Source organism: Leucoraja erinacea, chromosome 35 (assembly GCF_028641065.1).
Source record: "Leucoraja erinacea ecotype New England chromosome 35, Leri_hhj_1, whole genome shotgun sequence".
In the NCBI taxonomy this organism is placed as follows: Eukaryota; Metazoa; Chordata; class Chondrichthyes; order Rajiformes; family Rajidae; genus Leucoraja; species Leucoraja erinaceus.
This window is the reverse complement of record NC_073411.1, coordinates 7,453,023-7,475,374: the sequence shown is the minus strand read 5'-3', so window position 1 is coordinate 7,475,374 and position 22,352 is coordinate 7,453,023. Positions and strand designations below refer to the sequence as shown.

At 43.0% G+C, this 22,352-nt stretch overlaps 1 protein-coding gene across 1 annotated transcript in view; it reads right to left on the bottom strand.

The window, feature by feature from the left end:
* arhgap25 (Rho GTPase activating protein 25) overlaps positions 1-22,352 on the bottom strand; it is a 46,470-nt gene that overhangs the window by 3,142 nt on the left and 20,976 nt on the right. The window contains exons 4-10 of the mRNA XM_055662201.1: positions 18,746-18,871; positions 15,763-15,970; positions 12,817-12,949; positions 12,457-12,530; positions 10,563-10,684; positions 8,137-8,321; positions 4,750-5,297 (exon numbers count right to left, since the gene is read on the bottom strand). Coding sequence (XP_055518176.1) covers positions 4,750-5,297; positions 8,137-8,321; positions 10,563-10,684; positions 12,457-12,530; positions 12,817-12,949; positions 15,763-15,970; positions 18,746-18,871 — 1,396 coding nt within the window. The remainder of the gene's footprint in view (positions 1-4,749; positions 5,298-8,136; positions 8,322-10,562; positions 10,685-12,456; positions 12,531-12,816; positions 12,950-15,762; positions 15,971-18,745; positions 18,872-22,352) is intronic.

The following is a 22,352-nucleotide window of genomic DNA, read 5'->3' as shown; positions in this document are numbered from 1 at the left end:
CTCAGCGGGTGAGGCAGCATCTATGGAGCGAAGGAAATAGGCAACGTTTCGGGTCGAGACCCTTCTTCAGACAGAAGAACACAGTGCATCATCTGTTTAGAACTGGTGTTGTATTTAATGCAGCTTCGAACAATTTAGAGGCATATACCTAGTACAACATTCAGCAGAATCAACAGTGGAAATGCAGTCTCTCTTCTAACAGAAGTGACAATAGATACAGTATATCATATTTAGACACAGAAATTCTGGAGTCACTCTGGAAAGAAGGAATGGGTGAGGTTTTGAGTCAATACCCTTCTTCCTACTTCAACCGAAAAGTCACCCATTCCTTCTCTCCAGAGGTGCTGCATGTCCTGCTGAGTTACTCCAGGATTTTGTGTCTATCTTATAATAGTTGTACAGTGCACCATCCAACAGAACACAAAAAGCTGGAGTAACTTAGCAACTTTGGGTCGAGAGACCATATCAAACCAAAACGTCACCTATTCCTTTTCTCCAGAGATGCTGCCTGACACGCTGAGTTACTCCAGCATGTTTGTGTCTGCCTTCGGTTTAAACCAGCATCTGCAGTTCCTCCCAACACATCTAACAGAACTCATGATATACATACATTGTACTATCTGATGGGGTTGATAGTGTACAGAGGGTATCATGTGTTCTAATGTACTGTTTCAATTTCCAAGTATGACGTACGGGGACTGATAGTAGACACATAATGTGTTCCTTAACAGGACCCTTTGACAGGTTTGATTGTGGATAAATAGCAGGCCAGCTAACAGGGGTGTGAGGACATGCAGAGTGCACCATCAAACAGATCTAATGGCTGTCACAAAGAGCACCATATACTGTGATAGAAATGCAGGATGCCACCAAACAAGACTCGTAATGACAGTCAAGCAGAATTGAACAGAATAGATGACAACACACAATACAATTCTTTATCGGAACTGATGGAAAGTACACAGTGAACCATCTAACAAGATTGACAGTAAAAACACAATTTAGACATAGAGTGTGAGTAAGAATTTCATTATTCTGCTTTGGGACATGTGACAATAAAACACTCTTGACTGTTGACTCTCTTGACCTTATCGATTGGATGGCAAACACTATTTAGCCGGATTCATAGTAAGTACACAGTGCGTTTTCTGACAGGACTGATGGTGTGCCGTCTGACAAGATCGATGATAGCTACACAACGGACCATTTAATAAGGCTGGTGGAGGAAACATAGTGCCATATCTAACATGACTGATCCTAATCACACAGTGCACCATCCAACAGGATTAACAGCAGGCAACCAATGCATCAATGTGTAGGAAGGAACTGCAGATGCTGGATTAAACTGAAGATAGACACAAAATACTGGAGTAACTCAGCGGGACAGGCAGCACCTCTGGAGAGAAGGAATGGGTGACGTTTCGGTTCAAGCCGGAAGAAGGGTATCGACTCGAAACCTCACCCATTCCTTCTCTCCAGAGTGACTCCAGAACTTTGTGTCTAAATATGGTATACTGTATGTATTGTTACTTCTGTTAGAAGGGAGACTGCATTTCTACTGTTAATTCTGCTCAATGTTGTACTAGGTATATGCCATCAAAATTGTTAGAAGCTGCATTAAATCCACCACCAGTTCTAAACAGATGAAGAAAGGTCTCGACCCGAAACATTGCCTATTTCCTTCATTCCATAGATGCTGCCTCACCCGCTGAGTTTCTCCAGCATTTTTGTCTACAGGCAGCATCTCTGGAGAGAAGGAATGGGTGACATTTTGGGTCGAAACCCTTCTTCAGGTTGACGTCAGAAGAGACGGTAGGCCGAGGAAACATGGAAGAGGGGAAACATAGATAAGGAAGTGTAAGGTGTGAAAACAGGTCAAAGGGAATTGAAATGAAGGGAAATGTACATTAGATTAATGTTGGCTGCTTTTTTAAAAATCTCTGTTCAAAGAAAACAGATATTGTCTCAACAATGTTCTGTATTAATGTTCTGTAGTAGACACTGTGTGAAATGTCTGATCGTCAACATAAATGGAGTTGCTAAAGGATTAATGATAGTCACACAGTGCATCCTCCATCAAGGCTAATAGAATTCATGATCGATTGCTGATACTCAGTAGATTCTCTGCCAGAACTGATGCTGGGCTTTGCCTAACAACATGAATAGCTGACACCCACTAGACACTCTCACAGAATTGATGGTAGTCTCATAATGAACCATTTAACAGGATCGATGGTATGTGCCCAGAGCAACATTTGAGCGGAATGGAAGTAGACACAACAGCGCAGCATCTCAAGGGATTGATAGAAACACCTTCACAGGATTGATGGATATACTCAGTACCCCATCTAGCAGAATTGGCAGCATGATGCAGTGAAGCACCTAACTAAAGTGACAACAGGCACACAATGTACCATCTAACGGGACTGATGATGAACCTGGTGTACCATCTAATGAGAAAGAAAATAGATGCAAAATGAACCATGCAAATGGATGTGTTAGATATGCTCTTTGCCACTTATCACCAAAGTTCTCATTCTGTGTTACCTTGCAGTCCCACAGCCTACATTACTCAACAACAGACAGCTGTTCCTTTAGCTATTAACACCATAGGTCTTGAAATTATTCCGCCCCTCTGTTATTGCTTTGGTTGTCTTATCTGTTGTCTCTTCCTGTGACAAATAGACACATTCTGCTTGATATTCAACTCCGAGAAATGCTTCAGGATGTTTTGTTAACAATGTATAGGATGGAACTGCAGGCGTGGGTTTACCGAAGATAGACACAAAATGCTGGAGTAACACAGTGGGACAGGCAGCATCTCTGAATAGAAGACATGGGCGCCGTTTTGGGTCGAGTCCCTTCTTCAGTCGTTCTTCAGATATTGACATTATGTGAATGTATATTTAAGAGGGAGTTAGATGTGGCCCTTGTGGCTAAGGGGATCAGGGGGTATGGAGAGAAGGCAGGTACGGGATACTGAGTTGGATGATCAGCCATGATCATATTGAATGGCGGTGCAGGCTCGAAGGGCCGAATGGCCTACTCCTGCACCTAATTTCTATGTTTCTATGTTTCTATGTTTCTGTTATGTTCTTAGATTTGCAAGGCTCAGGGATAAAAAGGGGAATTTATGTTGACAGTTCTTGTGGTTATTGCTCTCTTTGCTGGATAGTTAACCCTTTTATAGCTTTTTATACAAATTAAAACCATCCAAGGGCCCAGTCCGCAATCCTGGGACACTCCACTACCAATAGTGTGTCAACTAAGAATGGCCCCATTATTACCATTCTTTATTTTCTCTCTTTAGGAAATCCATGTGGTTCAAATTTGGAAATTTCCCAAAGAAACACTTGGAAAAAATACAGTATTACATTAAAAGCCCCACTCCTGTTGTCTACGTGTGTGAATTATTATTGAAATATTGCACGAATATTGGAATTATTTGAAAATGGCACTAGGTTAACATTGAAGAAGATCGAGGATCTGAAGCCATAGCTCTGTGTTTCTCTGGCTACCTCTTTCTTCATTTCTGTTCCATTTTCTGTATTTATTCCTTAATCCCTACTTACCGACTTTACCCATTAAACGCTTGCAAACTTGCGGGGAAGTTGAAAGAAAGATTTGAATTTCGGTAACCCACTCAGTATGGCCTATAATACTTTATACCACAGGAGGTATTTGAATTGTATCTGCTGCTGTAGGCTATGAATTTCAACAGCTAAATTGCAAACAGCAGGCTCCTACGCACAATGCAATAATGCTCAGATCTATTTTTAGAAGCCTTAATAGCAGTTTGAATATTGGCCAGATCTCTAGATATAATTATGCTGCTCTTCATCCAAGTAGTGTTGCGGGATCTTTGGTATTTCATCTACAACAGTGCAGCCCATCCTCAGTACTGGAATAGAAACTTGAGCTACAGGCTGGAAAGGGACTCCAACAGGGAACATTCTACTTCAGGGAGTAGAGTACTGCCCACTAAGCCAAATCTACCTTGGAAAAGTAGAAATAATAGGCAATAGACAATAGGTGCAGGAGTAGGCCATTCGGCCCTTCGAGCCAGCACCGCCATTCAATGTGATCATGGCTGATCATCCCCAATCAGTACCCCGTTCCTGCCTTCTCCCCATATCCCCTGACTCTGCTATTTTTAAGAGCCCTATCTAGTTCTCTTTTGAAAGCATCCAGAGAACCTGCCTCCACCGCCCTCTGAGGCAGAGAATTCCACAGACTCACCACTCTCTGTGAGAAAAAGTGTTTCCTCGTCTCCCGTTCTAAATGACTTACTCCTTATTCTTAAACTGTGGCCCCTGGTTCTGGACTCCCCCAACATCGGGAACATGTTTCCTGCCTCTAGCGTGTCCAAACCCTTAACAATCTTACACATTTCAACGAGATATCCTCTCATCCTTCTAAACTCCAGAGAGTACAAGCCTAGCTGCTCCATTCTATCAGCATATGACAGTCTGGCAATCCCGGGAATTAACCTTGTAAACCTACGCTGCACTCCCTCAGTAGCAAATAAGGAACGGCAGATGCTGGTTTACATAAAACAACACAAAATGCTGGGGTAATTCGGCATCTCTGGAGAACATGGATAGGTGATGTTTCGGGAAGGGGACAGTGTCTGAAGAAGGGTCTCAACCCAAAATGTCACCTATCCATGTTCTCCAGAAACGCTGAGTTACTCCAGCATTTTGTGTCTTTCTACTCTGGAAAACTCAGCCAGTTGTAACAGATGCTTACCTTTCAATTCTCTCCTCATAGCTCTGCTTCTGCTCCGTCAGGTCCTGTCTTAATCCGATAACATGGCTCCGAAGTTGTTCTACGCTCATTTCTCTCACATCCAACTCTGCTTCTTCCTTTTTTCTTTCCCCCTTTGGCTGGTCCTTTTGGGTGTTTGTAGAGAGGTACTGGCTTACCTTGAGGCACGGGTTACCAGGACTCCCCGGTTCCACGTTGGGTAACGTACTCTGTTCAGGAAGCCACTCTGAGCTCGCTGAGTCCTTTCTCTGGGAATCGTCAGGATGTATCTTGGTATCATGAACGGGAGCCTTCATAATGTCCTGGGAGTAACTCCTTTTGTGTCCCTCGGTGATATTGTCTTGGAAGGACTTACGTTTGTCAAAGAGGTCAGCACCAGAACTGCCTGCAATGACAGTGTGGGCCATCTCTCCAGCTGAACTCAAGATGCAGCTACTGGCTGGAAGTGTCTGAGTCCTTTTCCTGGGGCATACATTCAAGCTGTCAAAATCATTCTCCAATGTGAAGCCAATCTCATCAACTTGGCTGGACTAGGAACATAAAGAAATTATTGTAAATACTATTAATGTTCCCTTAGAAATAAACATTTACATTTATATTAATGATAAAAGGTAAGGAATCTGTGGAATTCATTGCCACAGCTGGCTGTGGAGGTCAAGTCAATGGATATTTAGAAGGCGGAGATTGAAATATTCGTGATTAGTACAGGTGTCAGGAGTTATGGGGAGAAGGCAGGAGAATGGGGTTGTGTATGAAAGATAGATCAGCCATGATTGAATGGTGGAGTAGACTTGATGGGCCGAAAGGCCTCATCCTGCTCCTAGAACTTATTAACATAAGAGCTGAAGGGCGTGCAAGGTGTCCAGGACATATGTTGGAAGGGATTGGGCAAGGGAGGATAGGATAGTATCGATGTAAGTGGAGCAGACAGCTGTATCGAAACACCATTTGAAATCTAAATTTTCACTGCGGTTATAAGCATGGCCTGTATTGCAGGGATAATTCTCCAATTAGACCATCAGACCAGAAAACAAAGGAACAGAATTGGGCCATTCCGTCCATTCATTCTGCCCTGCCATTCAATCATGGCTGATCTATTTTCCCTCTCAACCCCACTCTCCTGCCTTCTCCCCATAATCTTTGACGCCCTTACTAATCAAGCACCCATCAAACTCCACTTTAAAAGTACCCAATGTATTAGCCTCCGCAGCTGTCTGTGGCAATTAATTGCACAGATTCATCATCCTCTGGCTAAAAAAAACCTCCTCATCTCCATTCGTTTTATTCTGAGGCTGTTCCCTCAGGTCCCAAACTCTCCCATCAATGGAAATATCCTCTCCAAATCCACTCCATATAACCATATGCACGGAAACAGGCCATCTCATTCTAGTCGTGCCGAACACATAATCTCCCCTAGTCCCATATACCTGCCTCCCATAACCCCTTCCCTACCCATCCATATAACTATCCAATTTATTTTTAAATGATAAAAACGAACCTGCCTCCCCCACCTTCACTGGAAGCTCATTCACACAGCTACCACTCTCTGATAGGTCCCCCTCAACCCCTAAACTTCAGTCCCTTAATTCATGTCATGTCCCCTAACTCTTCAAGGGATCTTTTTCCCCTGCCCTCTCAGAAAAACCTCTATCAAGGCGCAAAGACCCTAACTGGTTTTTCCATTCTATATCCATTCCACTCTATCCATGCCTTCATTATTCGGCAGGTTTCAATGAGATCCCCCTCATCCTTCTACACTCTGGTGAGAACGAGCCCAGAGCCGTCAAACACACCTCATAGGTCAACCTAATCATCTCCAACGTAACTACAAGGATCTTTTGCCCCTGCCAGAGGGGGCAGACATGGTTTTGAATTATAAGGTCACAAGATCATAAGGAACAGGAATAGCATTAGACCATTCGGCCCACAAAGTCTACTCCACCAGTCAATCATGCCTCCTAACCCCATTCTCCTGCCTTCTCCCCATAACCTCTGACACCCGTACTAATCAAGAATCTATCTATCTCTGCCTTATCATCTTGTATGAAAGAAAACAATGACCCCTCAGTTCTTTCACTCGGACCATTGGCTTGGATTATGTCCCCAAAATCATGGAGTTGGATTCAAACTCATGACTTCTGAATCAGAGCCATGAGTGTTCCCACTGAACTGGATAACCCATTAACTGGATTGCATATTATCACCTTGATATGTTTCCCAATGCCCACTGACCTCTTCTTCTTCCTTTCATGTCCATCTTGTTACAGATGTTGGCTGAATTCACAAATATATGGAGGCAAGCGTGTGAGTGAAAAGATTACAGACCAGTCACCGACTTGGTCGACCCCAGCCCACCTTCTGGCATTTGCTTAGTTCGTTCTTTCAGTCAACGTTCTTGACCCCACAGACCATCAATGGCTCACGTTCAGTGCTGAGTACCGTTAGCTTAGTTTGCCTAACCATGGACAAGTTGGATTTCTGTTTTGCGTCTACAACCTGGAAGCATTAGCCAATTCATTTTGCAGCTAAATGAAATTGTGCTGCTGGTCAGCTGGGAATGGGCTCGTTGATGACAACGCCCTATTTTGTCTGCAAGAGTGAAGACAGATAGTGTTGGTGGGTTCCTCATATCTATGAGGCATGAAGGCTATATGGTAACTATCAACCAATGTCCTAATCTGTGAACCAAACACACAGCCACTGATGATAAGTTGAGGACCTGCCCATCCCCTATCTCGATCTTCATCTCCTGGTGTTCAACCACCATTGAACAATTGCTTTCAAACGTGACTGTATGTGCACTCCCCATTTTCCTTGCCCAAACATTAGGCTCCTTGCATTCAGCAATCTAGGCTTTGGATCTCTCTTCTCGATCTTGGCCTCGCAACTCCTCCCAAATATGCTTCCCACAACCTACCTCTTTTGACTGAAGTTTTCATCAAATGTCAAATTTTGGCTGTTTCTTCCAACGGAAAAAAATTGACCATTTTGCTATTTGACCATAATCACCAACTCAATGTTAGGAAGGAACTGCAGATGTTGGCTTGTACCGAAGATAGACACAAACTGCAGGAGTAACCCAGCATATCAGGCAGCATCTCTGGAGAAAAAGGATGGGTGATGTTTCGAGTCGGAACCCTTCTTCAGTCAATGGGGTCAGAGGAAGGGTTCCAACCCGAAACATCACCCATCCCTCTTCTCCAGAGATGCTGCCTGACCCATGGAGTTACTCCAGCACTTTGTGTCTATCATCACTAACTAAATAGTAGTTGTTGACAAAGAACCTGATGTGTGAGTGTTGGACTTCTGATGGTGATTCAGAATGATTATTGTCGGCTGGTTATTGATGCAGATCTTAGACAAGTGTACCGTGTAAGCATCAGTCGTGGATTCTTCGTCAATCTCTGAAGCACCCCAGCCAACCATGCTTCGCTGCACGGAGGCTTTCTTGCTGTCTGACGTCGAAGGGGAAGGCGGTTTATCCTTGTGCTTCGGGAATAGTTCATCATGGTTGCTGATCATCACAGTCATCAGTTTCTGAATCTGTGGTGCACCTGTCACAAAACAAAAAAGATTGAGTCATTTCACTGTGCGGCATTTCTCAGGCAAGGGTTCTGTGAGACTCTCACTGCTCCCCCTTTGTGATTCTTATTCCTCACCGGCTCAATGACCTCCACCATTCCTTGGTCATCTGCTGCCGGCCCATTGTGGACCCCACCATTCCTTGGTCATCTGTGGCAATGAGCCGATTTCTTCTGACTTTCTCCAACCCCTAGTTCCCTCTCCTCCCCCCTCTACTTTCAGTCTGAAGAAGGGTTCCAACCCGAAACGTCACCCATCCTGTTTCTCCAGGGATGCTGCCTGACCCACAGAGTTGCTCCACGGCTTTATGTCTATCTTGAGTCATTTCACTGCCGAGTTTTATACCCGTGAAATTTTCGCTTGGTCTTTAGGTAAAACTAGGGACCCAAGTAACAACATACTCATATCGATCAGATATGAAATACCAAGTGAAAACTGCAAAATAAATGAGGTACAGGATCAAGGGTCTAAAAACTAAATCTCCAAACTCAATTGAAACTAAAATCTAGTGGGGCTCACATGATCACACGAATCTCGAGGCTGCAGACAGAACTAGGCGTATGTTGAAACGATCGTTGTAACTGCTTTAAGGGCCTGTCCCACTTTCACGACCTAATTCACGACCTTTTCTACTCGTGGACATGTTTCATCATGTTGGAAAAACGCCCCAACCTACTTGATGCCACGAGTACCTATGACTAGCATCACGGCCCGCTACGACCTACCTACGACCTCCCTACGACCTCCTACGACCCCGTGCCGACCATGCTGTGAGTATGAGTCAAGGGCAAACTCAGCAGAGGTCTTGAATTAGGTCGTGAAAGTGGGACAGGCCCTTGAGGCTTCCCTGATAAAACTCCCACCTTTGTACAGACTGTAGACAGTTTCCCCTCAGTAGCTTCTTCAGGTACTGGCATATTAGATGATGATTACTCAGTAATTGGTTCAGTTTGCTTAATAACAGGGCTTAAACAATAGAATACATTTTTTTGTCATGCATCCTAACAATGGCCTGGTTCCCTTTATAAATGAACATCACTTCCTGCTAAACAAACTAACCTGCTAATTCATATTATTCAAACCTTAAAAAACAATAGCTTTAAGTTCATTATTGTCAAGTGTACCAACGTTCAAGGAAAAACTGATCCAATCAGATTAGATAATATGATAGCTAAATACAATCACTTCAGGGTCAAGTGACTAGATGGGCAAAGGGGAAGATACAGAGTGCAGAATATAGTTCTCAGCATTGTACCGCGTCATTTCCGCAGATATCCTGTTCATTAAAGTGGCAACATCTTCCTTTAGTCCATGTGTGCACGACACATTAATATGTCAGCATAAACATCGAGCATTTTACTATTTTTACATTAGCGAAATGTATTCATTTAGACAATAGACAATAGACAATAGATGCAGGGGTAGGCCATACGGCCCTTCGAGCCAGCACCGCCATTCAATGCGATCATGTAGTTTGTTTGCTTGTTTGTTTGTTTGTCTTTTTGCACGAAGTCCGCGAGCATTGCCACTTTTCATTTCACTGCACATCTTGTATGTGTATGTGACGAATAAACTTGACTTGACTTGACTTGACTGATCATCCCCAATCAGTACCCCATTCCTGCCCTCTCCCCATATCCCCTGACTCTGCTATCTTTAAGAGCCCTATCTAGCTCTGTCTTGAATTATCCAGAGAACCTAGCCTCCACCGCCCTCTGAGACAGAGAATTCCACAGACTCAAAACTCACAAAGTTGTTGCTAATGTTGCTAATAGGAATATCGACCATAAAAATTAGACTTTTTTCGTTCTAATTCCTCTCGCGTCCCCAGTTAAGTCAGGATTTTTCTCATGAAAGCGACATTTCTTGGTCACAGATGGAAGAGATCGTGGAGTAAAATCCAGAGTATGTAAAGGTAGAATCTATAGGTATGGTCAGACTTCCCAAAAGCCATTGGTGTGGCCAGACATTGAGCAGGCAGGAGCCATCTCCTGTCCATTATTCCATTGTTGTTCAAGCAAGAACAGCCTTGAGTTATTATTATTGAGTCTGTAGAAGGGTCTCGACCATAAACGTCACCCATTCCTTCTCTCCAGAGATGCTGCCTGTCCTGTTTACATACTCCAGCTTTTTGTGTCTATCTTGAGTTATTATTCATGCTGAAAAGATAACATTCAGAAATGGCTAGTGTTTCACTTAAGGCCCTGACTTGCCTCTCATGATGGCCACTGGATCCTCAATCTTGGGCCTGAAGAGATTCACCCCGATAACAGTGGCCAAATTGTCCACACTCATCTTGTTAATGGCAGAGTGCAGCTGGACTTCATGGAGAAACCTGGTCAAGAAAGATAGCAGAAATATATTCACTTATCACATCATTATAGACTTTTTTGCTCTTTTTTGTTTTGTATGGATATATTGACATTTGGTCTGTTCTTTAATTTAATCAAACTCTGTAAAGCACTTTGGTTCAAATACTGGTTTTGTTGAAAAGTGCTATATAAATAAAGATTATTATTATTATTATTAACTATGTAAGGTAATACATATAAACAGGGAAACGTAATAGGTGCAGGAGTGGGCCATTCGGCCCTTTGAGCCAGCACCGCCATTCAATATGATCATGGCTGATCATTCAAAATCAGTACCCCGTTCCGGCTTTTTCCCCATATCCCTTGATTCCCTTAGCCCAAAGAGCTAAATCTAACTAACTGGGATCAAATTATCAAAGTTATTTTGTCATGAAGAAAGAATCTTCGCATCAAACTTCCATTATTCCAGAATTGTATATCATTAGACCCTGCACCCTGTGTTGTCTGAGACGAATCCTACAAAGACCGATCTTGTTTGTTCTGTTCCCAAAGTCTTCCCAAGTCAAAGAAGAAAAAATAGTTAAATCTTATCCATTTCTCTTTTTAAGGCAACATTTCAATCTGTTTTTACCACAGTATTAAACAATACATTCTAAACCCTAATCATATTGCATGAATATTAATTTTCCTATTGTTTCATCTAGTTATTTTGTTCATAATTTAAATTCATATCCTCTAGTTATTACTCTTGTCACCTCCATTGATATATGTACTGTATCACAGGCAGATGTATGAATGAGGAACATCCTTGCTGATTTTAGCTTGGCCCATCGTTAAGGTCTGAAGAAGGGTCTTGACCTGAAATGTCACCCATTCCTTCTCTCCAGAGATGCTGCCTGTCCCGCTGAGTTACTCCAGCATTTGGGTCTATCTTCAGTTTAAACCAGCATCTGCCGTTCCTTCCTACACATCCATGATGATTGGCTCAATTGAAGTCATAGAGCCATACAGCATGGAAACAGGTAACATTTAGACAGGTACCTGGATAGAAACATAGAAACATAGAAATTAGGTGCAGGAGTAGGCCATTCGGCCCTTCGAGCCTGCACCGCCATTCAATGTGATCATGGCTGATCATCCAACTCAGTATCCCGTACCTGCCTTCTCTCCATACCCCCTGATCCCCTTAGCCACAAGGGCCACATCTAACTCCCTCTTAAATATAGCCAATGAACTGGCCTCGACTACCCTCTGTGGCAGAGAGTTCCAGAGATTCATCACTCTCTGTGTGAAAAAGTTCTTCTCATCTCGGTTTTAAAGGATTTCCCCCTTATCCTTAAGCTGTGACCCCTTGTCCTGGACTTCCCCAACATCGGGAGCAATCTTCCTGCATCTAGCCTGTCCAACCCCTTAAGAATTTTGTAAGTTTCTATAAGATCCCCTCTCAATCTCCTAAATTCTAGAGAGTATAAACCAAATTTATCCAGTCTTTCTTCATTTAGACAGTCCTGACATCCCAGGAATCAGTCTGGTGAACCTTCTCTGCACTCCCGCTATGGCAATAATGTCCTTCCTCAGATTTGGATAGGATAGGTTTAGAGGGATATTGGCCAAACGCACACAGGTGGGACTAGAGTAGATGGGACATGTTGGTCGGTGTTAGCAAGTTGGGCCGATGGGCCATTTTCCATGTGGTGTGCCTCTATGACTCTGTGACACTATATTCTGATTTCCACTGTAACAAACTGTGCAATCAAAGGGTTGGCTGGTAGGTGTTTCTGGTGGACTGGCGTACCTGCAGATATAACTGAGCAGGTTGTGGTTTGCCTGAGGCAACAGCGATATTTGTTTCATCAGCTCCTGGTGCCCCTGTCAAGAAAAAAAACTTAGCATTGATCACAAAACATCAATTTTTTCTCTTTGCAAAGTTGCCATTTCTTGATTAAAAACAAGACAGAATAATATTCGTTGACACCTCGTGTGACTTAATATGAACTGTAGAGAGCAATTGATTAATCTTAGTGCCACCCCATGCAAAATGTACAAGCACTATTAATTGTTTAGCAAATTTGGATAGCATATTGAATTCATATTTTTCGATGATAATGGAAAACAGCAAGGTGGACGATCAAGTACAGGGAGACTGACAACACACCAACTTGTTATTGCTGCACATCATCTGACTGCATGCAAGGAAGTCTTCATATTGGGACCAGGGAACGACTGGTTCTGGTAGTTCTCGGAAGTACAGCTTGAACAATGAGGCCACAGTGTGCACATCTGTATCTCTGCAAGACAAGTTTCAATATATGACAATGTCGTCTAGAAATAAGCAATTGCAGAAGCTGGTTTACAACAATAAGACACAAAGTGCTGGAGTAACTCAGCTGGTCAGGAGCATTTATTATTAATGTTTAATGTTTTATGTGTCATTCCTAACTGTCACTCTATGTCATGTTGTCACTTGCGGGCAGAGCACTAAGGCAAATATAGAAAACATAGAAAATAGGTGCATGAGGAGGCCATTCGGCCCTTTGAGCCAGCACCGCCATTCATTGGGATCATGGCTGATTGTCCCCTATCAATAACCCGCGCCTGCCATCTCCCCATATCCTTTGACTCCACTAGCCCCTAGAGCTCTATCTAACTCTCTCTTAAATCCATCCAGTGATTTGGCCTCCACTGCCCTCTGTGGCAGGGAGTTCCATAAATTCACAACTCTCTGGGTGAATAGGTTTTTTCTCACCTCAGTCTTAAATGACCTCCCCTTTATTCTAAGACTGTGGCCCCTGGTTCTGTACTCGCATAACATTGGGAACATTTTTCCTGCATCTAGCTTGTCCAGTTCTTTTATAATTTATATGTTTCTATAAGAGCCCCCTCATCCTTCTAAACTCCAGTGAATACAAGCCTAGTCTTTTCAATTTTTCCTCGTATGACAGTCCCGACATCCCAGGGATCAATCTCGTGAACCTACGCTGCACTGCCTCATTCACAAGGATGTCCTTCCTCAAATTAGGAGATCCTTGTATGTGAATACTTGGCCAATAAACTTATTCATTCATTCATTCATTCATCTCCTGCATTGGTGAGACCCCACAGTTTTGATATAATTTTGTTGTTAAGTGTTTCTTAAAACGAACGTATGTAGCTGGAAAAGCACATCAAGTTTCAAATGTAGCAAAATCAATTTACTCTGATTGAACCTACTGTACCCACACACCTTTGTAATCCGAATCCATACTTCAAGTTACATTCTTGCTCTCCAGAAGCTGTCATTTATGATGAGTGAGATATGTTACCTAGAATTACCTCCTTAGTTATTTTGGCCTCCATGTTTTAGGAAGGGCAAACTTGCATTGGAAGCAGAGGGAAGGTTTACGAGAACAATTTCTGGGATGAAGGGGTTACTGAATGAAAAGAATTTCGAGGAATTCAAACATGTTGGATTCTGTCAGGCATTTACAAACGATGTTGAGAGGATATTTCTTCTCATAAAGTTGCCTAGAACTAGGGGGCATTGCTTTAGAAATGGAAACATTTAGAAAGGGGGCATTTAAGGTAAAGACAAGGAGGAATTTCTTTGAGGATCATAATTTTTTTTTGGAAGACTCTACCGCAGAGATTTGCAGGGGCAGTTATTCAATATATTCAAGGGAGAGAATGACCAATACTTTGACTACAAGGGAACAATAGGTATGTGGAGAGCGAGTGGTCGAGGCCAAGACTGGATTAACTATGACTGAATCACTAAGTGGTTTAAAAGGTTATTCAGCTGACAAAAGGCTTGAGAAATGTAATTCTGTCATACTCATGCTGTTACGCTGGAGCTCATTTTGACAGAGTAGATGACGGAAAATATATTTTTCATCTTTCCTTTATTTTTATTTCTGGTGACTTCAATTGACAGGAAAGTGGAGAGGGGTGTAATCTGATGTTGCTAATGCACACAATTGCTGAAAGATTAGATCCAGTGTCCGATATGGCATCACCCACCAACCACGAGTGTGTTGTTGAATAGTGTGATTATCTGATGAAGTGAATGCCCGGCTCTGTGGAGGAGGGTGGCAATCTAGGGTCCTTCGGCTGCTGCTGGACATGGGGGAGCAGGGTGTGGTGGAGATGCCCCTCAAAATAAAGGTAGGGATTTCACGCCAGTGGGCCACATGAGTGGCAAGGGAGTGGGGTAAAATTATGATTTGGGGAAACTGGATTGTATGTATGTACATAGCCTCCGAGAATGTCAGATGGAGTTTTTTGCAAGGTACAGGTATTGTATATATTTAGAACTTGAATAAAGTCTATTTTGAAGAAAAAATAATGCACAGAAGGAGGCGATTCTTGCCCACTTTGCCCGTGCTCATTGTAAACGCATGGGCTAAATTCCTCCTGCTTCCCATCTCATGGTCTATGGCTTTTTTGAGCATCTCCAATGCGCATCCAACCAATTTGTAAGTGCATTAATTCGCTCAGTGATAAGTTCCATTTATCCTTGACTCTCCCTTCAATCTTTGTATTAAGCACCTTAAAACAGTACCCTTTAGTGATTGATCTGCACCCCATGGAACAAGTTTATCAAACTCATCCTATGTTATCTTCTCATAATTTTAAATACTTTGATTAAATCTCCCAGAGTCCACGAAAATATTATTTCATAAGTTATAGGAGCAGAATTAGGCCATTTAGCCCCTCACATCCACTCCACCATTCAATCATGGCTGATCTATCTATCTTTCCTTCTCAACAGTATTCTCCAGCCTTCTCCCCATAACTCCTGACACCCGTACTAATCTAGACTCTATTAATCTCAGCCTTAAAAATAACCATTGACATGCTGTCTGTTGCAATGAATTCCTCAGATTCACCACCCTTAAATAAAACAGCCTATCCCCAGCAATATCCATGAATGAATGGACGAATAAGTTTATTGGCCAAGTATTCACATACAAGGAATTTTCCTTTGTGCTCCGCCCGCAAGTGACAGTTAGGAATGACACACATGCTAACTTCTTCCATGCCTAATTGGGTATTGTCACATCCGTTCTGAAATGTGTTGGCGTTATAGGAATAATGTTCTCACAGTAGTGTTTTAGATGCATACCGGTTAAAAGATGGCCGCTCTCCCGCATCGAAAGCATCCCTCAGCTCCTTCACCAAGTTGTCTTGCCCGGGTAAGCGGAAGATTCCTTCCTCCTTCAGCCCGTGCTCCCGCATGAAGTCTGCACATTTCTCCACAATAATGGGCACCAAATGTTGGCCAAACTTTTGCTCATAACTTAAAGTGTCTGTCAGACGCTGGCCAAAGACAGCTGAGGGAAGAGAAATGATGAAGTTGATACTCGTTCCAGCATCTTAAAGAGTTCAAAGATCATAGGTTTAGATTCCACCACCTTCGCAGAGAGCTGTTGGATCTCAAGGTGGAAGATTTCTTCGCATCTCCAACAGGGAAGATGAGTTTACTGCCACTACTTTTGACTTCTGATGAGAGGAATGCTGAAGGCAATTTGTGGTGTTCCTGCAAAGTTAGTGGCTAGACTGCCAACTGTGCACAAATATCGTCTTCATTGCAAATTGCAAAGCTACCAGCACAGCAGAAATAGTAACTAGGCCATTTGGCCCATCTGCTCCATCATTTGATCATGGCTGATCTATTTTTCCCTCTCAACCCAATTTTCCTTCCTTATAGACAATAGACAATAGGTGCAGGAGTAGGCCCGTTGAGTTACTCCAGCTTTTTGTGTTAATTTTCGGGTTAAAGCAGCATCTGCAGTTCCTTCCTATAGACAATAGACAATAAACAATAGACAATAGGTGCAGGAGTAGGCCATTTGGCCCTTCAAGCCAGCCCACCATTCATGTGATCATGGCTGATCATCCCCAATCAGTACCCCGTTCCTGCCTTCTCCCCATATCCCCTGACTCCGCTATTTTTAAGAGCCCTATCTGGCTCCCTCTTGAAAGCATCCAGAGAACCGGCCTCCACCGCCCTCTGAGGCAGAGAATTCCACAGACTCACAACTCTCTGTCAGAAAAAGTGTTTCCTCGTCTCCGTTCTAAATGGCTTACCCCTTATTCTTAAATCTTCTTCCTGTAATCTTTGACATCCTTACTGATCAAGACCCTATCAATCTCTGCGTTAAACACACCCCATGATTTGTCCCACACAGACATCTGTGGCAAATAACTCCACAGATTCACCACCCACTGGCAAAATAAATTCTTCCTCATTTTAATGCCATTTTATTCTGATGCTGTGCCCTCTGGTCCTAGGCACTCCCACTACGGGACACATCCACCCTACATCCACTCTATCTAGGCCTTTCATTATTCGGTAGGTTTCATTGAGATCCTCCTAAACTCTGGCGAGTGCAGCCCAGAACCAACAAACGCTACTCATTAGTTAGACACAAAAAGTTGGAGTAACCTAAACTGAAGAAGGATCTCGACCTATTCCTTTTCTCCAGAGATGCTGCCTGACTCCGCTGAGTTACTCCAGCATTTTGTATCTATCTTTGGTGCAGTTCCTTCCAACACAAACGCTACTCAGACATTAACCCAATCATCCCCAGGGTCAGCCCAGTAGTGGGAGAGTTAAGTATTTTCAAGAAGTTGTACTAATGCTTCCTTCTGCTGTTACAACTCTGCACCATACCAAGCTTCCAGTTTCTTTCCTGGAAATCGACGGGACATCAGCTTCTGTAAACTGATGTTTATTCATTGTAAATAATACACTTCTGAAAATACTTTCTGATAAATCGGATTACTTGGAACTAAGAGTAAAGCTAGAAACCTCTCAACATTTAATGTGACCAAGCCCTAGATGTTGAACAATGCTAACTAAACTTGGGTTCTCTCAACATACGATAGACCATGTCAGGACAGGCATTCGAGCTGAACGCATTATTAAATTGCAGAAGTCTTTTATCAGACGATTAATGAAAATGCTTTCCTCGCATATTACGTGGTTGCTATTTAAAGGAAATAGCGGAGGAATTAAGTTTCTATCCTAGTAATCAAGAGGCCAGCCTTTAATTTTATTTAAAACAAAAAGCAGAAGTTGCTAGAATGACTCACAAGGTCAGGGGTGCAATTTTGGAGAAAGAATGTTTCAGGTCAATGATCCTTTATTGGAAACGGGGAAGTTAGAAAACAAATTCTTGTGGACTAAATGGAGATGTTCTGTAGAGAGTTATCCAATGTGGAAGACACCCACTGTGATGGCTGGTGAGCTGGGCAGAGGCTGGAGATATCAGCCTGGAAATCTGACGTAAACGTATTATATTAGTCTGGAATAAAAGCATTGGGGTCAGCCCATCAGCCTACCACTGTGGGCTGTACCTGAGATGCTTGTCTAACATGTATTAAAGTGCTTATGTATAGTGATCCATACTGAACTGTATACAAAGATGAATTTCACTGCACCTCGGTACACATGACAAATAAAGAACCATACCATGCCCAAGCTGATTATCAATGTTCCTATCCATTTTAATCGCTATTATCTGTGCTTGTCCTGGAGTTTTTAATGTCATGTCGATTCAAATGTTCATCTGGATACTTCTTAAATGTGGTAGAGTATTATCTCTGCCCCACACAGACACCACAATCCGGATTCCAAGATAGGATTAATACGGATGCTTGCCCACTGGTCACCAGGGATGTTTAGGGCAGAATGGCCTGCTCTATGTCTCTGGTTCTGATTCCAAACATTCTCAGAGTAAAAATGTTCCTCTTCAAACCCCTCCTACACCTCTTGCCCCTTACTCTAACCAATGCCTTGTGGCTTGAGACAACTCTGCTCAAGAACAGGGAGGCATATAACCTTCAGGCAGACCAACTTGCCCAAGCCAATGTCCTCTTTTATAAATAGTGCTTTGGGACCTTTCCACCAGAGGACATGAACTCCGTTTGAAGTCCCACCTGAAATTGCGTACCATCGACATTGTTGCAACTCCCTTACCAGTCAGTAATATGGTGTAAATGATTGCATGCACATTCATGTGGATCACTTGCAGGATATTTTTGTCACAACCAGAATCTGTTTTAAACGGCAATTCAGGAAACGTTTGTGTGGATGATAGTACCTCCAGTGGAAAGATTTCCCATTGTCCTACGGATAGCTTTCACCCATTCTTCCATTTCACTCTGCGAATTGGCCATCAGCATGTGAGCGTCCTGGACGTTCCCCATCCGATCACGGTCACCATAACCTGTTGAAAGGCACCAGACGGCAGAAAGATTCAGGGGAATGTTTAGTTTAGTTTAGAGGTACAGCACGGAAACAGGCCCTTCGGCCCACTGAGTCCACGCTGAATATCGATTGCCCGTTCATACTAGCTTATTGTCCCACTTTCCAGTCCCATACACGAGGGGTAATTTACAGAAACCAATTAAACTCCAAACTTGAACATTCAAGATTCAAGAAATTCAAGAGAGTTTATTGTCATGTGTCCCAGATAGGACATTAACATTCTTGCTTTGCTTCAGCACATCAGACCATAGTAGGCATGACTACAGAACAGATCAGTGTGTCCATATACCATTATATAAAATATTTAAGAAGGAACTGCAGATGCTGGAGAATCGAAGGTACACGTAAAAGCTGGAGAAACTCAGCGGGTGCAGCAGCATCTATGGAGCGAGGGAAATAGGCAACGTTTCGGCCCGAAACGTTGCCTATTTCCCTCACTCCATAGATGCTGCTGCACCCGCTGAGTTTCTCCAGCTTTTTTGTGTACCTACCATTATATAAATATATACATACATGAATAAATAAACTGATAGAGTGCAAATGATAATGGGCTATTAATGTTCAGAGTTTTGTCCGAGCCAGGTTTAATAGCCTGATGTAGCTATTCCTGAACCTGGTCGTTGCAGTCTTCAGGCTCCTGTAGCTTCTACCTGAAAGTAGCAGGGAGATGAGTGTGTGGCCAGGATGGTGTGGGTCCTTGATGATGCTGCCAGCCTTTTTGAGGCAGCGACTGCGAAAGATCCCCTCGATGGGGATCTAAACATCTTTGAGATGCGGGAGGAAACCACATAATCTGGGGGAGAACCCACGCGGTCACAGGGAGAACGTGTAAACTGACAGAACTCGAGGTCAGGATCGAACCCCAGGTCTCTGGCGCCATGTTTATTTTAAGATACTGTTATTTGTTTTTAAATCTCTGAATGGGCTCGCCCCGCCTTACCTCTCTGAGCTGCTCCACCCATAAGCTCCTGCCCGGTCCCTCAGGTCAGCTGGTCAGCTGCTCCTGGAGGTACCGAGGTCTAGTCGGAGGCTCAGAGGGGATAGAGCCTTCTCTGTTGCTGCTCCGGCACTCTGGAACACCCTGCCGTTGCACATCAGACAGGCCCCCTCACTGTCCATCTTCAAATCCAGTGTTAAAACACATTTGTACTCCCTGGCTTTTGACCATGCCTGAGGCTTTGCTTCTGTTTGTGGTGTTTTTGATGTTTCTTTATTTTACATGTCTTTTCCAACTATTTCTTTTGATTGTTATTTTTGGTGTTTATTAACTTTTTTGTCAATGATTAGTGATGTACAGCACTTTGTTGCAGCTATGTTTGTTTTTAAAGTGCTCTATAAATAAAATTATTATTATTTATTATTATTATTATTATGTTTAGTTTAGTTGCCCTACCAGCTGTGCCACTGTGCCGCTCAATGTTAATTCATGCTTATACTTCCTCATGTCAGAGCATTCATGTACCTTATGGCTTCACATAGCCTAGATTAATTTCCAACAACAGCAGCAACAAACAAAAACAAAAGAAGAGCTCAAAATCTGAAATAAAACCAGAAAATATTTAAAAATTTCAACAAAACTTCACGAAGGTAGAGGCAGAGAGGCTTACTTTAGACTTTTACACTTCAGATTTTAGACCTTGGAGATACAACGCGGAAACAGGTCCTTCGGCCCACCGAGACAGTGCCAACCAGCGATCCCCGAAGACTATCATGATCCTACACACTAGGGACAATTTACAATTTACGGAAGCCAAATTAGACTAGAAACCTACGTGGTCAAAGCCTTGTCTCCTTTTGTGTAAACCAGCATCTGCAGTTCCTTGTTTTGACTCAATGCCATCTCTACCATTGTGTTCTAAGCCTGACGGCTGCAAGGGGCCTAACATCTGTTTTAAGCAATTGGGGCGCAGCTTGTCTGAACAACGCCCAAGTTGGTGTTTTTCATATTGCACCTCTAACACAGAGGATTCGGCAACCCACAACAGTCTGAAGAAGTGTCTGGACCCGAAACGTCACCCACTCCTTCTCTCCAAAGATGCTGCCTGTCCCGCTGAGTTACTCCAGCTTTTTGTATCTATCTTCAGTAATTTCCTTGTCATTTATTTTGGTCGCCCAATTATAGGAAGGATGTCAACAAAATAGAGAGAGTACAGAGGAGATTTACTAGAATGTTGCCTGGGTTTCAACAACTAAGTTACAGAGATAGGTTGCAGCACAGGGAGTTCTGAAATATTTGAAGGCTCTGAGCCTGTACTCCTTGGAGTTTAGAGGGATGAGAAGGAACCTCATTGAAACTTACCAAATAGTGAAAGGCCTGGATAGAGTGGGTGGAGAGGATGTTTCCACTAGTGGGAGAGTCCTAGTCTAGGACATACCTTTATAATGGAGATAAGGAGGAATTTCTATATTCAGAGGGAGGTGATTCTGTGGAATTCACTGCCACAGGTGGCTGTGGAGACCAAGTCATTGGATATTTTTAAAGTGGAGATTGACAGATTCTTGCTTAGTAAGGGTGACAAAGGCTATGCGGAGAAGGCAGGAGAATGGGGTTGAGAGGGAAAGATAGAACAGACATGACTGAATGATGGAGTAGACTCGATGGGCCGAATGGCCTAATTCTGCTCCTATGACTTACGAACATGAACTAAACTGAATTGCAACTTTTCTTGTAGCACTTTGAAGAGCATCACTCTTGGAATATATTTTCTGCATTTTGGTGATCAAGATATAATTTTAGTTTAGTTCACAGGGAGAACGTGCAAACTCCGTACAGACAGAACTCATAGTCAGGATCGAACTGGGTCTCTGGTGCTGTGAGGCACCACAGCAACTCTACTGCTGCGCCTCCACCCATATTTGGTCAACAGCTGTGATAAACCTCATCGACATTTGATTAAGGGTGGGAAACCGGTAGAGGTGCATTCAGTTCACCCCTGAGTGTTTGAGTGATCTGCAGCAATGTGTAGGTGGGATAATGGATCACAGCATACATTCTGTGCAAACATTTCCGACAGTCATAGACCCACGGTTTAGTTGCCTAGAGGCTCAGCTCAAAACTGGTCTCTCAACCAGTACGTAGAGGATGTGGTGTCCATGGGTGAGTATGAGATTATGTCAAGTTTCATTCAGCGCAATGTAGCAAAACTCTTAAACTTCGATGGTGCAAAAGATAGCATTAATGTTAGTGGGTTTGATCACTCAAAGATAGTATTGATGTAAGTGGGTCTGATCAATTTTTCCCAGTCATTAGGATTTTAGATAAAAACATTCTTGATCTTCCTTTAATCCTACATTTTACTATTTTTACATTAGCGAAATGTATCCATTTAGACAATAGAAAATAGACAATAGACAATAGGTGCAGGAGTAGGCCATTCGGCCCTTCGAGCCAGCACTGCCATTCAATGTGATCATGGCTGATCATCCACAATCAGTGCCCC